Source organism: Oncorhynchus mykiss, chromosome 9, assembly GCF_013265735.2.
Source record: "Oncorhynchus mykiss isolate Arlee chromosome 9, USDA_OmykA_1.1, whole genome shotgun sequence".
Taxonomy (NCBI): domain Eukaryota; kingdom Metazoa; phylum Chordata; class Actinopteri; order Salmoniformes; family Salmonidae; genus Oncorhynchus; species Oncorhynchus mykiss.
Genome location: NC_048573.1, coordinates 49,468,009 through 49,481,771, shown reverse-complemented (window position 1 = coordinate 49,481,771; position 13,763 = coordinate 49,468,009). Strand labels below are relative to the sequence as shown.

At 47.8% G+C, this 13,763-nt stretch overlaps 1 protein-coding gene across 6 annotated transcripts in view; it reads right to left on the bottom strand.

Annotated features, from left to right (window-relative positions):
- The window catches only part of sulf2b (sulfatase 2b), a 180,602-nt gene that overhangs the window by 12,016 nt on the left and 154,823 nt on the right, over positions 1-13,763 (bottom strand). For all 6 annotated transcript variants that reach the window (XM_036988225.1, XM_036988226.1, XM_021616041.2 and 3 more), the window contains 3 exons: positions 11,469-11,597; positions 9,917-9,973; positions 6,749-6,884 (listed from right to left, as the gene is read on the bottom strand). In XM_036988225.1, coding sequence (XP_036844120.1) covers positions 6,749-6,884; positions 9,917-9,973; positions 11,469-11,597 — 322 coding nt within the window. The remainder of the gene's footprint in view (positions 1-6,748; positions 6,885-9,916; positions 9,974-11,468; positions 11,598-13,763) is intronic.

Below are 13,763 nucleotides of genomic sequence, written 5' to 3'. Positions count from 1 at the left end.
GGGGGGGGGGGGGGAAGACGAGCGGGGGCGCGAAGGACGGGCTTGATGCAGGAGACATGGAAGACCGGGTGGACGCGACGAAGGTATCGCGGAAGAAGAAGTCGAACTGCGACAGGATTAATGACCCGAGAAATACGGAACGGACCAATGAACCGCGGGGTCAACTTGCGAGAAGCCGTCTTAAGGGGAAGGTTCTGAGTGGAGAGCCAAACTCTCTGACCGCGACAATATCTAGGACTCTTAGTTCTACGCTTATTAGCAGCCCTCACAGTCTGCGTCCTATAACGGCAAAGTGCAGACCTGACCCTCTTCCAGGTGCGCTCGCAACGTTGGACAAAAGCCTGAGCGGAGGGGACGCTGGACTCGGCGAACTGAGATGAGAACAGCGGAGGCTGGTACCCGAGGCTACTCTGAAAAGGAGATAGCCCGGTCGCAGACGAAGGAAGCGAGTTGTGGGCGTATTCTGCCCAGGGGAGCTGTTCTGACCAAGACGCAGGGTTGCGAAAAGAAAGACTGCGTAAGATGCGACCAATAGTCTGATTGGCCCGTTCTGCTTGACCGTTAGACTGGGGGTGAAAGCCGGAAGAGAGACTGACGGAAGCCCCAATCAAACGGCAAAACTCCCTCCAAAATTGAGACGTGAATTGCGGACCTCTGTCCGAAACGACGTCTGACGGAAGGCCATGAATTCTGAAAACATTCTCGATGATGATTTGTGCCGTCTCTTTAGCAGAAGGAAGCTTAGCAAGGGGAATGAAATGAGCCGCCTTAGAGAACCTATCGACAACCGTAAGAATAACAGTCTTCCCCGCTGACGAAGGCAGTCCGGTGACAAAATCTAAGGCGATGTGAGACCACGGTCGAGAGGGAATAGGAAGCGGCCTGAGACGGCCGGCAGGAGGAGAGTTACCGGACTTAGTCTGCGCGCAGACCGAACAAGCAGCCACGAAACGACGCGTGTCATGCTCCCGGGTGGGCCACCAAAAACGCTGGCGAATGGAAGCAAGCGTACCCCGAACGCCAGGGTGGCCGGCTAACTTGGCAGAGTGAGCCCACTGAAGAACGGCCAGACGAGTAGGAACGGGAACGAAAAGAAGGTTCCTAGGACAAGCGCGCGGCGACGGAGTGTGAGTAAGCGCTTGCTTTACCTGCCTCTCAATTCCCCAGACAGTCAACCCGACAACACGCCCCTCAGGGAGAATCCCCTCGGGGTCAGTGGAGGCTACTGAAGAACTGAAGAGACGAGACAAAGCATCAGGCTTGGTGTTCTTAGAGCCCGGACGATAAGAAATCACGAACTCGAAACGAGCGAAAAACAGCGCCCAACGCGCCTGACGCGCATTAAGTCGTTTGGCAGAACGGATGTACTCAAGGTTCCTATGGTCAGTCCAAACGACAAAAGGAACGGTCGCCCCCTCCAACCACTGTCGCCATTCGCCTAGGGCTAACCGGATGGCGAGCAGTTCGCGGTTACCCACATCATAGTTACGTTCCGACGGCGACAGGCGATGAGAAAAATACGCGCATGGGTGGACCTTGTCGTCAGAGAGGGAGCGCTGAGAAAGAATGGCTCCCACGCCCACCTCTGACGCGTCAACCTCGACAACGAACTGTCTAGAGACGTCAGGTGTAACAAGGATAGGAGCGGATGTAAAACGATTCTTGAGGAGATCAAAAGCTCCCTGGGCGGAAACGGACCACTTAAAGCACGTCTTGACAGAAGTAAGGGCTGTGAGAGGAGCTGCCACCTGACCGAAATTACGGATGAAACGACGATAGAAGTTCGCGAAGCCGAGAAAGCGCTGCAGCTCGACGCGTGAATTAGGGACGGGCCAATCAATGACAGCTTGGACCTTAGCGGGATCCATCTTAATGCCTTCAGCGGAAATAACAGAACCGAGAAATGTGACGGAGGAGGCATGAAAAGTGCACTTCTCAGCCTTCACAAAAAGACAATTCTCTAAAAGGCGCTGGAGGACACGTCGAACGTGCTGAACATGAATCTGGAGTGACGGTGAAAAAATCAGGATATCGTCAAGGTAAACGAAAACAAAGATGTTCAGCATGTCTCTCAGGACATCATTGACTAATGCCTGAAAGACAGCTGGAGCGTTAGCGAGGCCGAAAGGAAGAACCCGGTATTCAAAGTGCCCTAACGGAGTGTTAAACGCCGTCTTCCACTCGTCCCCCTCCCTGATGCGCACGAGATGGTAAGCGTTACGAAGGTCCAACTTAGTGAAAAACCTGGCTCCCTGCAGGATCTCGAAGGCTGAAGACATAAGAGGAAGCGGATAACGATTCTTCACTGTTATGTCATTCAGCCCTCGATAATCTATGCAGGGGCGCAGAGACCCGTCCTTCTTCTTGACAAAAAAAAAACCCCGCTCCGGCGGGAGAGGAGGAGGGGACTATGGTACCGGCGTCAAGAGCTACAGACAAATAATCTTCGAGAGCCTTACGTTCGGGAGCCGACAGAGAGTATAGTCTACCCCGGGGGGGGGGGTGGTTCCCGGAAGGAGATCAATACTACAATCATACGACCGGTGTGGAGGAAGAGAGGTGGCCCTGGACCGACTGAACACCGTGCGCAGATCGTGATATTCCTCCGGCACCCCGTCAAATCACCAGGCTCCTCCTGTGAAGAAGAGACAGAGGAAACAGGAGGGATAGCAGACATTAAACATTTCACATGACAAGAGACGTTCCAGGAGAGGATAGAATTACTAGACCAATTAATGGAAGGATTATGACAAACTAGCCAGGGATGGCCCAAAACAACAGGTGTAAAAGGTGAACGAAAAATTAAAAAAGAAATGGTTTCACTATGATTACCAGAGACAGTGAGGGTTAAAGGTAGCGTCTCACGCTGAATCCTGGGGAGAGGACTACCATCCAGGGCGAACAAGGCCGTGGGCTCCTTTAACTGTCTGAGAGGAATGTCATGTTCCCGAGCCCAGGTCTCGTCCATAAAACAGCCCTCCGCCCCAGAGTCTATTAAGGCACTGCAGGAAGCTGACGAACCGGTCCAGCGTAGATGGACCGACAAGGTAGTGCAGGATCTTGAAGGAGAGACAGGAGTAGTAGCGCTCACCAGTAGTCCTCCGCTTACTGATGAGCTCTGGCCTTTTACTGGACATGAAGTGACAAAATGACCAGCGGAACCGCAATAGAGACAGAGGCGGTTGGTGATTCTCCGTTCCCTCTCCTTAGTCGAGATGCGGATACCTCCCAGCTGCATGGGCTCAGCACCCGAGCCGGCAGAGGAAGATGGTAGTGATGCGGAGAGGGGGGCAACGGAGAACGCGAGCTCCTTTCCACGAGCTCGGTGACGAAGATCAACCCGTCGCTCAATGCGAATAGCGAGTTCAATCAAGGAATCCACGCTGGAAGGAACCTCCCGGGAGAGAATCTCATCCTTTACCTCTGCGCGGAGACCCTCCAGAAAACGAGCGAGCAAAGCCGGCTCGTTCCAGCCACTGGAGGCAGCAAGAGTGCGAAACTCAATAGAGTAGTCTGTTATGGATCGATTACCTTGACATAGGGAAGACAGGGCCCTGGAAGCCTCCTCCCCAAAAACAGATCGATCAAAAACCCGTATCATCTCCTCCTTAAAGTCCTGATACTGGTTAGTACACTCAGCCCTTGCCTCCCAGATTGCCGTGCCCCACTCACGAGCCCGTCCAATAAGGAGAGATATGACGTAGGCGACACGAGCAGTGCTCCTGTAGAAAGTGTAGGGCTGGAGAGAAAACACAATATCACACTGGGTGAGGAACGAGCGGCATTCAGTGGGCTCCACAGAGTAACACGGCGGGTTATTGATTCTGGGCTCCGGAGATTCGAAAGCCCTGGAAGTGGCCGGTGGATCGAGGCGGAGATGGTGAACCTGTTCTGTGAGGTTGGAGACTTGGGTGGCCAGGGTCTCAACGGCATGTCGAGCAGCAGACAATTCCTGCTCGTGTCTGCCTAGCATCGCTCCCTGGATCCCGACGGCTGAGTGGAGAGGATCCGAAGTCGCTGGGTCCATTCTTGGTCGGATTCTTCTGTTACGGTGCGTGAATGAGGACCCAAAAGCGAATTAACTTAAACAGAGCTTCTTTAATTACCAAACATAGGTAGGCTCAGACGGACCGGCAGATTCCGACAGGACAAGACAAGGTTACAGCAAACATGACGACAGTCTGGTTCAGGCATGAAACACAACAAACAAGAATCCGACAAGGACAGGAGCAGAAACAGAGAGAGATATAGGGACCTAATCAGAGGGAAAAAGGGAACAGGTGGGAAAAGGGGTGACGAGGTGGTTAGGAGGAGACAAGGCACAGCTGGGGGAAAGAGGGGGAGAAAAGGTAACCTAACAACGACCAGCAGAGGGAGACAGGGTGAAGGGAAAGGACAGAGACAAGACACAACATGACAGTACATGACAGCTGCAGCTCCGTCTCCATCTAATTATGATACAGAGTCTGTTGACACTTTCTCTGTCAGTGGTTACTTGTGAAATTACAGAGAGAGCTTTCTAATTAACATATTCGATGTCAGATGGGGAAAAGGAGTAGACGTGTCAAAAGAGGAAATCCAACAGGATCCAAGAGAGAATAAGAGAGCCGCTGACAGTGAGAAAGGACATTCTACTTCAGGAGAGACAGGAACAAAAAGAAGTGAGAGTGGGGGAGATTGATAGGTTGGATACAGAGACCCCTCGGGAACTACTGTTCAATGGTCAATGTTGTTAAGATAGATCTAAGAGCTTGAAATTGCAGGTGTGTTTGATCTGACAGCTAAAGAACTGTCACACACACTCCCCCACTGTCTGTCATTAGCGAGGGGGGAGGGGGGGGGGGTTCATGTGTGTGTGGCCTGGGGGGCATAGCTATGGCAACAGACCTGACTCAAAGCCTAATCACCTGAAACACAGCTCTTCAGTTTCAAAGGTTGGTCCTCCTGTCTGTCTGTCATTGGGGACAGAGAGTGACAAAAGCACCTGTCTATCCTGTCTACACCCACTGAGAAACCAACCTGCAGGGTATATACTCCACTCCTTCCCTATACCTCTCCAAAATAACAAAACCCAGCAGCTCACTATCTCTCTACACCAGCAGGTGATCAAGAGGATACAGAGCCATTTTAAGTAGAATCTCAGACATACCAATTAACTGATACTAATGGAGGTGGAATGCCAAGAAGAGATGGATGATTGGAAGTGACTTAGTCGGAAAGTATTCAGACCCCTTGACTTTGTCCACATGTTGTTTCATTACAGCTTTATTCTAAAATTGATAAAAAATATTTTGTAAATCGCTCATCAATCTTTCTCCCATTCTTCTCTGCAGATCCTCTCAAGCTCTGTCAGGTTGGATGGGGAGCGTAGCTGTACAGCTATTTTCAGTTCTCTCCAGAGATGTTCAAATCGGGTTGTGTCTGGGCTGTGGCTGGGTCACTCAAGGACATTCAGAGACTTGTTCCGAAGCCACTCCTACGTTATCTTGGCCGTGTGCTTAATTAAGGTTGTTGTCCTGTTGGAAGGTGAACCTTGGCCCCAGTCTGAGATCCTGAGCGCTCTGGAGCAGGTTTTCATCAAGGATCTCTCAGTACTTTGCGCCGTTCATCTTTCCCTCGATCCTGACTAGTCTTCCAGTCCCTGCCGCTTAAAAACATCCCCACAGCATGATGCTGTCACCACTATGCTTGACCGTAGGGATGGTGCCAGGTTTCTTCCAGACGTGAAGCTTGGCATTCAGGCCAAAGAGTTCAATCTTGGTTTCATCAGACCAGAGAATCTTGTTTCTCATGTTTAGAGAGTCGTTTAGGTGCTTGTTTGGCAAACTCCAAGTGGGCTGTCATATAACTTTTACTGAAGAGTGGCTTCCGTCTGGCCACTCTACCATAAAGGCCTGATTGGTGGTGCTGCAGAGATGGTTGTCCTTCTGGAAGGTTCTCCTATCTCCACAGAGGAACTCTGGAGCTTCTTCAGAGTGACCATTGGGTTCTTGGTCACCTCCCTAACCAAGGCCCTTTTCTCCCAATTGCTCAGTTTGGATGGGCGGCCAGCTCTTGGAAGAGTCTTGATGACTCCAAACTTCTTCCATTTAAGAATGATGGAGGCCACTTTGTTCTTGGGGACATTCATGTTACCCTTCCCCAGATCTGTGCCTCGACACAATCCTGTCTCGGAGCTCTGAGGACAATTCCTTCAACCTCGTGGCTTGGTTATTGCTCTGACATGCACTGTCAACTGTGGGACCTTATATAGACAGGTGTGTGCCTTTTCAAATCATGTCCAATCAATTGAATTTACCCCGGGTGGACTCCAATCAAGTTGTAGAAACATCTCAAGGATGATCAATGGAAACAGGACACACCTGAGCTCAATTTCGATTCTCATAGCAATGGGTCTGAATACTTATGTAAATAAGGTATTTATGTTTTTAATCTTTAATACATTTGCAAACATTTCTAAAAAACTGTTTTCACTTTGTCATTGTGGGGTATTGAGTGTAGATTGATGAGGATTTTTCTTATATTTAATACATTTTAGAATAAGGCTGTAACAAAATATGGAAAAAGTCAAGGGGTCTGATTACTTTTCGAAGGCACTGTGTCAACTGTCAAGCGTCTTCATATGTCTTAAGTGTCTTCCGTCTAGAGTGTTATGCTTGTGCATCTGTGAGTCTGAGTGTGTGTGTTACTGGGAATTTGACTGTTAATTCAAGTGTGACCATATAATGTGTGTGTGCCTGCGGCCTACCTGTCCCAGCTGTTGGCAGGGTGTCTGGTACTCTGCTCTCTGACACAAGTCCTTGACCCGCTGGTACTTAGGCAGGAAGTTCTCCTCCTGGGCCACATCCTTCCCTGGAGGCGCATCACGTATGTGAAGCAGCTTCCTGTGATAACACACACACACACACACACACACACACACACACACACACACACACACACACACACACACACACACACACACACACACACACACAGTTATGGAACTGTACTGAACAAAAATATAAATGCAACATGTAAAGTGTTGGTCCCATGTTTCATGAGCTGAAATATAAAAGACAGCAGAAATTCCATACGCACAAAAAACAGATTTCTCTCTTGAGAGTGCGTTAATAAGTACAAATTCACAGCGCCGACTCGTCCAAGTAGGAGAGGAAAGGCTGCCAGATTTGATCAAATGTTGATAATTTATTGTTCAGAATATATCTAATTCTTTCGTTGCCAGATGATTTAATGTTCATTTCTAATGTTCATTTAATTTCTAATGTTCATTTCATTTTGATGTTAATTTCATCACAGTCCATGTCAGCAATTGGGAGAGAAGGGCCTTGGTCAGGGAGGTGACCAAGAACCTGATGGTCACTCTGACAGAGCTCCAGAGTTCCTCTGTGGAGATGGGAGAACCTTCCAGAAGGTCAACCATCTCTGCAGCACTCCACCAATCAGGCCTTTATGGTAGAGGGGCCAGATGGAAGCCACTCCTCAGTAAAATATATGACAGCCCTCTTAGAGTTTTCCAAAAGGCACCTAAAGACTCTCAGACCATAAGAAACAATATTCTCGGGTCTGCTTAAACCAATGTTGAACTCTTTGGCCTGAATGCCAAGCGTCACGTTTGGAGGAAACCTGGCATCATCCCTATGGTGAAGCCTGGTGGTGGCAGCATCATGCTGTGGGGATGTTTTTCAGAGGCAGGGACTGGGAGACTAGTCAGGATCGAGGAAAAGATGAACTGAACAAAGTACAGAGATCCTTGATGAAAACCTGCTCCAGAGCACTTAGGACCTCAGACTGGAGTGAAGGTTCCCCTTCCAACTGGAGAACAACCCTAAACACACAGCTAAGACAATGCAGGAGTGGCTTTGGGACCAGTCTCTGAATGTCCTTGAGTGGCCCAGCCAGAGCCCGGACTTGAACTCGATCTAACATCTTTGGAGAGACCTTTAAATAGCCGTGCAGCAATGCTCCCCATCCAACCTGACAGAGCTTGCGAGGATCTGCACGGAAGAATGGGAGAAACTCCCCAAATACGGGTGTGCCAAACTTGTAGCATCATACCCAAGAAGACTCGAGGCTGTAATCGCTGCCAAAGGTGCTTCAACAAAGTACTGAGTAAAGGGTCTGAATACTTATGTAAATGTGATATTTTCGTTTTTTTTTATTTTATACATTTGCAAACATTTCCAAAAACCTGTTTTTTGCTTTGTCATTATGGGGTATTGTGTGTATATTGATGAGGATTATTATTTTTTTTAAATCAATTTTAGAATGGCTTAAATGTAAAAAGAAGTGGGAAAAGTCAAGGGGTCTGAATACTTTCCAAATGCACTGTACATGTGGGGCGAGGGTGTTTTTTGGTGTTGTGTGCAGTTGCTTTCCTCTGCATCTTTGCATGACAGCTGGGTTGGCGGACTGGGCACTTTTCTAACCTGGGGGTTACACTGTACGTATGCTTGACTGTCTCTGCACTGCTTCTGATTGAGGTTGGGAGAGGGTTGAGGGCTTATTTTCCTCTGCTTGAATGGGCTGGGTAATAGTCTGTCTTATTGTCGCTTCTGCATCAGGCAGTTTCAACGCAGAAAGTGGCCAAAAGTGAAGAAGCCCATGAGGGAAAAAACAATTGAATCCATTTCAGAATAAGGCTGTAACGTAACAAAATGTGGACAAAGTCAAATGTTCTGAATACTTTCTGAATGCACTGTACGTCCAACCGGCCTCACAACCGCAGACCAAGTGTGACCACGCCAGCCAGGACCTCCACATCCGGCTTCTTCACCTGCGGGATCGTCTGCGACCAGCCACCCGGACAGCTGATGAAACTGTGGGTTTGGACAACCAAAGAATTTCTGCACAAACTATCAGAAACCATCTCAGGGAAGCTCATCTACGTGCTCGCCGTCCTCACCAGGGTCTTGACCTGACCTCAGTTTAGCGTCGTAACCAACTTCAGTGCTCTCCTACGATGGCTTCAGGCACGCTGGATTCGTGGGCTCTTCACGGATGAATCCCGGTTTCAGCGTGTATGGCATAGTGTGGGCGAGCAGATTGCTGATGTCAACGTTGTGAACAGAGTGCCCTATGTGGCGGTGGGTTTATGGTATGGGCAGGCATAAGGTACTGACAACGAAACACAATTCAATTTTATCGATGGCAATTTGAATGCACAGAGATACCATGACGAGATCCTGAGGCCCATTGTCGTGCCATTCATCCGCCGCCATCACCTCATGTTTCAGCATGATAAAGCACAGACCCACGTCGCAAGGATCTGTACACAATTCCTGGAAGCTGAACATGTTACAGTTCTTCCATGGCCTGCATATATCCAGCAATTTCGCACAGCCATTGAAGAGGAGTGGGACAACATTCCACAGCCTGATCAACTCTATGCGAAGGAGATGTGTCATGCTGCATGAGGCAAATGGTTGTCACACCAGACACTGACTGGTTTTCTGACCCAAGCCCCTACCTTTTTTTTAAGGTATCTGTGACCAACAGATGTATATCTGTATTCCCAGTGAAATCCATAGATTAGGGCCTAATGCATTTATTTCAATTGACTGATTTCCTTATATGAACTGGAACTCAGTTAAATCTTTGAAATTGTTGCATGTTGCATTTATAGTTTGTAGGTGTATATTCACTAGGTTGTTACTGGATGGTCCAACATGCTAATTAGTCATGACAATATTCTGTAAACCACAGCTTTGCCTGATTTGGTTTGATATCAAGTATCAGTAGGGTAATATTAAAGGCAAGAAACTCATGAAATAATGAGGCATTGAGACTTTCCTACTCCATACCCTATTACACACTCAGATGGATGTAACCAGATGACTTAATTGGTACACAGAGACATTAAAAATAAACTGCAGTATGGTTATTTAAAACAGTGACATTATTACTCGTGACTCACCCTCTCTCCACCAGGAATGAGTCTCGCCACACCTTCCCCTTCTTGTTCACCTGGAACCTGAGAATCATGAGAGAAAAGGACAAATCGATCGGCCATCTCCTTCATTAACCAGGTTCTACATTCAGAACGCAATGTAACGCTTGAGGAAATTAGAATTCCTTCAGTCTGTAGAGCAGAAGCCTCCAGTGATTACCAAAGGCAACAGGTTGGAAGGGAGATCAAAACCAGCCCTGGGTCAAATTATCTCAAATGGAAATCTATTGACACCACACTTCAGGTGTTCTTTAGGAAAGGGGTGGGGGGAAAAGAGTGATCGAATGTAGAAGAAAGTAAAAGAAAGTGTGTGGAATAAATTGGTCTCTTGTCCGGGTGCCCTGACCTTCTCCTGGCCGGGTGTTCAGATATGAGTTATCGATCCATCGACCCCCGCACTGCTCCCTCCCTCTCCCTCCCTCGCCCTTTCCTTCTCCCTCCCTCTCCCTCCCTCGCCCTTTCCTTCTCCCTCCCTCTCCCTCCCTCGCCCTTTCCTTCTCCCTCCCTCTCCCTCCCTCGCCCTTTCCTTCTCCCTCCCTCTCCCTCCCTCACCCTTTCCTTCTCAATCTCTCCTTCTCCCTTGCCCTTTCTTTCTTTCTCCATCTCTATTCTTTCATTGCCTTTTCTCTCGGTCTCCATCTCTTTCTCATCTCTGTCAGGGTTATTGGCATCACAGCCAGCAGTAGTGACCAGGCAGACACCCAGCACAGGTTTGCTCTCCTCCATCCCACCCAGTCTCTTGTCCTCCTCTCTTCCAAAAACCCATCCCCACATCAGACCAGCCAGCTAGCCTCCCAGCCTCCTCTGTCTGCCAGACAATTTCACAGGCTGGCGAGTCCATCTCTCCCTGATTGCAGCTGCAAAGCTGGAAGAGGGAATAGAGAATCCCTCAACACACACACACACAAACACACACACACACACACACACACACACACACACACACACACACACACACACACACACACACACACACACACACACACACACACACACACACACACACACACACACACACACACACACACACACACACACACACACACACACACTCATCCGCTGGTGAAAGACCTTCCTTCACTCGATGGCGTTGGCAGGGAAGCTCCTGTAGTTATTACCACAGGTCCCCGTTGACACATCTTGGAAGAATGGAGAAGGATTATTTCATATTTTCTTAGATTTTTTTTCATTAACGAAAGCAATATCCAAGCTGGGCAGGAGGAAAAGGTGTCGCTGGGATGTGGATGTAATCTCAACGGATGCCATGGTAACCTGGCATGCCAGGCCAGGTCCACAGTTTTGAGGAAAACTCAGGTGTTAGATTTGGCTCTTTTGCAGTGATTTTACCAGAGTACAGCAGGATCCCTGAGGGAACTCAGACCTGTCAGTGGCCTGTGCCAATGTACGACTCATAATAATATAAATCAATGGCCTGCCAACACACAGAATACACATATTTTATGAGCGTGCCATAAAATATCCATGGGCAGGATGTTTCCCTTTTGGCTCCATATCCCACCTGTTGACTGGTCTCTCTATGTCCAGCAGCTTGAGGATGGACTTGCCGTCCATGTCAGGAGGGACGTCCATGCCAGCGATGTCCAGGATGGTGGGTGCCAGGTCAATGTTCAGCACCATGTGAGGGTTGCTATGGAGACGCAGGGGGAGATAAGGGGATAGAGGTCGTTACCAGGCATCGTCAGATGGTATCTGGTCAGTTAAAGTCAGCTGATAAGAGAGAGGGAGAAAGGGGTCTGTGTGGAGAGAGAGACAGAGAGAGAGAGAGAGAGTGAGAGACAGAGAGAGAGAGAGAGTAGAGGAGGCAGGGGGAGATGACAAATAACTGCTCCAGAGATCTAGGCAGGAGGGAATATGACCCTCAGGACAGAGAGAGGAAAAGGAAGCGGTGGGGTTGGGGGGGTATTTAACCCTTAAGGCGCCAAACCCAAACGAGTGTGCTTGCATACTCCCTTAAAAGACAGCTTGGAAAGGGAAAAAAAAGCAGCAATAGTGTTTGTCCATTTTGAGACACTGTATTCCTCAGAATAGTCCGAATTAATCTAAGATAACTCAAGAAATCTGTCATTAATTTTGCAGTTTTTTCAGAGGAGATCTTAGTCAAGCAATTTTACATCTAACTCAATTAAAAAAATGTGCATGAAAAAGAGTTGTCTCTTGTTGAATGACAACAAAGACTTCATTGAAGAATCCCGACTGTTGACCAATCACTGAGGGGAGTAGACTTCAGCTACTGACATCGGCTTGCCTCTAGAAAAATGTACGTGTGCCCGAGCAGCAGAAAAACACATTTACAGAAGTCCAAAACGAACAAAAACATCACAAAATGTTTCGGCTGGGTAGCACGCGGGAGCCTTTAGGCTCTCTCCCCCCTCCCTAAATCTTCCCCCCACTCCATCCACTTTTTCACTAACTGAGAAATCCCATGATCTCCTCGTGAAACGGCTTTTGCTGTCGTAATCTGCTTTTCCAGGGAACAGAGTGCAGAGACACCCTGCCCGTGGTAAACAACACTAATGCCCAAGACCTTGTGTCGGACTAAGGGTAGGAGAGAAAATGAGAGGAGAGAAAGGGAGAGGAAGGAGAGCCAGAGGATTGGGGAGAGGTGGGTCCAGGTTGAAGCTGGGGTGGGGTGATAAGACTGGCTGTGCATTGCTGAGAGGTGATGACATAGAGCAGGAGCACAGAGGGACATGGATGATGGTCTGAGTGACCTAATCCCTGGCTCTACAGGAAATAACACCGAGTAGTGATGTTAAACCGACTATCTAAATCAGAGGTGTCGAATCCGTTTCATTAAAAAAAAATATTTTAAAATGACTAAAACCAAATGTAAACTGTTGTCGTGTCTTTGGCTATTATTAAGTGATATGACATGCTATTCTATAAAATAATTTCTCTGTAATTAATATGACCTGATCGAGCTAATCATGTAAATGTAATTAACTAGAGAGTCGGGCACCACAAAATAATATTTATAGAGCTGTTATCTTCCGAATAAACTCTTAAAGACCTAGTAATATTTTACATCAATAGCAGTCAATATTAATCGTCACCTTAATTCGGTCTCATCTGAAAGTTGTAAATTCTTGGTTATCTTCACGAACCCTGGCTAACAAGTTGAATCAGCAATTCAAAATTGGGTTTCATTATTTATTTACTAAATACCAAACTAATCACACAGAATTACACATACACATAATGAATCATAACTTGATTACAAATTACGTCATAAAGGAAAACGTCCCTAGCGGGCAGAACTGATATGACAGCTTGTTACACAAAAGAAAAGGGTCTGGTTTGAGTGAAAGAGTGGGAAGACTGAGTAACAAAGGAAGAAGCTGTGCTATCGTAAATACAGTATCTTATGCATTCTAAATTACCGCCCATTTGAAAAAGGAAAATGCAATAAATATTTACTCTGAGCTGCGCTTCGGTAGGTTGGTGGTAGATGGAAGGCCGTGTTGCCAAACCGAGTCCTTTGTCCTTTGAAGAATGTCTATGGTGGTCAATTGGATACGTTGTAGTAACGTCGTTGTGTGATAGACGGGATACTCTTGTCTGTTCCTTCCTAACCCTCGTTTGCAGCTGCTGTTGCTAACTCAACGGCTAGGAGGTATCACTTCTGTAGTGAATAAGAGTTCAAAGTTCATACCATTCGCAACCAAAGCTCACGCTGATGTTGGCTTCGTTCTGTAGTTAATATCTTAACCATTCTGACATCGGACCGTCGTCCTCACATCCTCGGAACAGGAGGTTATATTGTCGTCAAGGCTTTATATAGTGGAGCGAGAAG